Source organism: Wyeomyia smithii, chromosome 3 (genome assembly GCF_029784165.1).
Source record: "Wyeomyia smithii strain HCP4-BCI-WySm-NY-G18 chromosome 3, ASM2978416v1, whole genome shotgun sequence".
Lineage (NCBI taxonomy): Eukaryota > Metazoa > Arthropoda > Insecta > Diptera > Culicidae > Wyeomyia > Wyeomyia smithii.
Window position 1 is genome coordinate 230710951 of NC_073696.1, and position 2615 is coordinate 230713565.

Here is a 2615-nt window from a genome sequence, read left to right on the forward strand (position 1 = left end):
ACTCTTAAGCCTTGTCAAAACACAAAATTCGACCTCTGATTGGTCGTTATACCGCGCTTTCCCAAGCACGGTCGGCAGAGTTATGGATAAATTGGGAATGCATCATTTGGCCTATATAAGAGCTTCATCAGATAATAAACAAACATTTCAACGGATATTAAATTGAACAACTGAAATTTGAAGAACACAAATGATTATTTGAAGAGTTAATATTTTCTCGTTTTGCGCTATAATCCAAAGTTAATTATCTTCATCTACATGCATACTCTGACTATTATTACGTGTTTGCGTCGCTTAGTGTTTGGCTACGGTCATGCAGAACGCAAATAACGGCGCGATGCGATTCGGCAAGACGAAATCTGTTGAAATGTATAGCTCTACTTCGCCTTAAAAAGAGCTGTACATTTCACCACGGTAAGGCGAATCGCATCGCGCCGGCATTCGCGTTCTGCATAACCGTAGCCTTTGTTCCGTTCCCGTTCAATGATGTCGTATTAAATGTGCATATTACAATTCGGCAGCACTTCAACTTCTCATTTGCACAAAATTTAAAAATATCCAATGAACTTCATTCAAAATATCAGACAAAAAGAAATTACAATACTGCCAATGAACGGTCAACGTTTATTTACTAGAAAAAATGACTGACACGCAAGCAGCCAGGTTATCTTTTTTGTAAAAGTATTCTACTTCAACCTTGCGGTCGTGGCTTTACATACAACCTTCTTGTGATTTTTTCTTAGACCATGTCAATCTCGCTAGTTTCTTCTTCTGGCTCAGTGGTATCCTGTGTAAGTTTTTGCGGTTGTTTCCTAGGTCTACCGGATTTTCTCCTGTATCGCTGGGTCGTTATGTACTTCTTTTGGCTGCAGTTGTCTTTAAAATTATTCTCCGTTCTAGTTTTCATAACTGTTTTGGTTTTTTTCTGTTTCGGTGGTGGTGGGGTGTTATCTTCACTCATGCTGGCTTGTGATTTGGCGGTATTCGTGGTAGTTCTCTCTTCGTCAGCGATATCCGTAATTCCAGTTGGCTCTGGGATGTTCTGGATGGGTTGCGGTGTGACCGACACAACTTCGGTTGTTCTAAAATTCTCTGGGGTTTTATTGCATGTGCATTTGCATTTGCATCCATCAGCACCTAGCGCTGTTGTAGAGGCGTAACTTAATTGCGTTTGGTTTTGTTCATACAACTTTCTAGCATCTCGGTAGGGTATGTTATTATCAATTCGCAAATGAATAATTGCAGTTTCTTTTCTCCACATATCACAGTCAGGACTTGTTGCTTTATGAGGCTTTTGACAATTAACGCATTTCGCTTTTTTGGTGCAATCGTCACCGTGAAAGTTGTCTCCACAATTCACACATGTTTTTTCTGCTTTACAATCTCGTCCAAGATGTCCGTATCGAAGGCATTGGAAGCAGCGCATAGGTCTTGGATAATATGGTCGAGTCGGCACATATAAAAAGCCAACCTTTATTTTATCTGGACGCAAGGCGGTTGAGATAGTTAGAATTAAGGATGAAGGTTTGGTAAGGACACCGTCGATTTTTTTCATGATGCGTTCAACTTTGATAACTTTCTCGCTCTTCATTTCCTCTAAGATTTCTTCGTCCTTCATTTCTAAAAGGTCTCGGCACGTAATTACTGCGCGACATGTATTTAGCGTATCATGTTCTTTCACTACTACGTTTATTCCAGCGATAATGCATTTTAGTTTCAGTAACTGCCGTGCTTGCTTCTCATTTTTCGCTTTAATTAGGATTTTACCCTCTCGAATTCGTTTTATACTGGTGACGTCTCCACAACAGTTTCTGATGGTTTTATCAATCAGAAACGGTGAAATTTTCTCCAGTGTTTGACCGTCATCCGTGCGTTCCAATACGAGAAAACGTTCATCGTTAGCCTTGGGCAATAAACCCAATGCCGGGAAGCTTGTCTCACCAGGAACGGGATGGTTCGTTCTACCGCCCTGAGGCGGCATCTCCTATTTCTTCGGCAGGCAGTTGAGTTTATTTAGCACGTGTCGTTGTTAGAGAATAATTGATTATTTCCACTTGTCCTCGCACTGTTTATCTCTTTATCTTGCTCAGTATCATCAGTGCACGATAGTGTGCGAGTCGAACTTGTATGCAAGTACGATACAAAGTTGTATCTCACTGGTATCACTACTCGGCGATAATCCGATAAACCGATCCGCACTGGTGTGCGTTAATTGTTCGCGAAAACAATGGCCGCTATCTTCAGTAGCTGAAGTCGCTAATTCTCGAGATTATTTTCGCGTCTTACCGCCTTAAAACACACTTTTTTTTAATTCTCTACACTACCTACAGAAAACTGCGATGAAAACTGACTAAGGACCACTCACACGTGGTGTTTAATGTGAATTCTCAACAGTAAATTCACTTCAACTAGGAGCCCTCGGCATATGCTTCTTGACGATTTAAACCGATAACTCGAATGATTAGCGCAATATGATTCCTAAACGGATTTTTTATATTTTTATTTTTACTAAACTATAATTTTTATCGACTATTAATTCACTCAGAGGAATTTCTTTCGACTTCACAGTCTTTAAAAGACCTTCTTACCAAAAAAATATTCGAAAAAGGAACAAT

General features: G+C 40.0%; 1 protein-coding gene across 1 annotated transcript; it reads right to left on the reverse strand.

Annotated features, from left to right (window-relative positions):
* Positions 1 to 739: 739 nt before the first annotated feature.
* On the reverse strand, positions 740 to 1981 carry LOC129729102 (uncharacterized). The gene has a single exon (XM_055687585.1). It carries the CDS (start codon positions 1979 to 1981, stop codon positions 740 to 742), a length of 1242 nt encoding a protein of 413 aa, XP_055543560.1.
* Between the last annotated feature and the right edge of the window lie 634 nt (positions 1982 to 2615).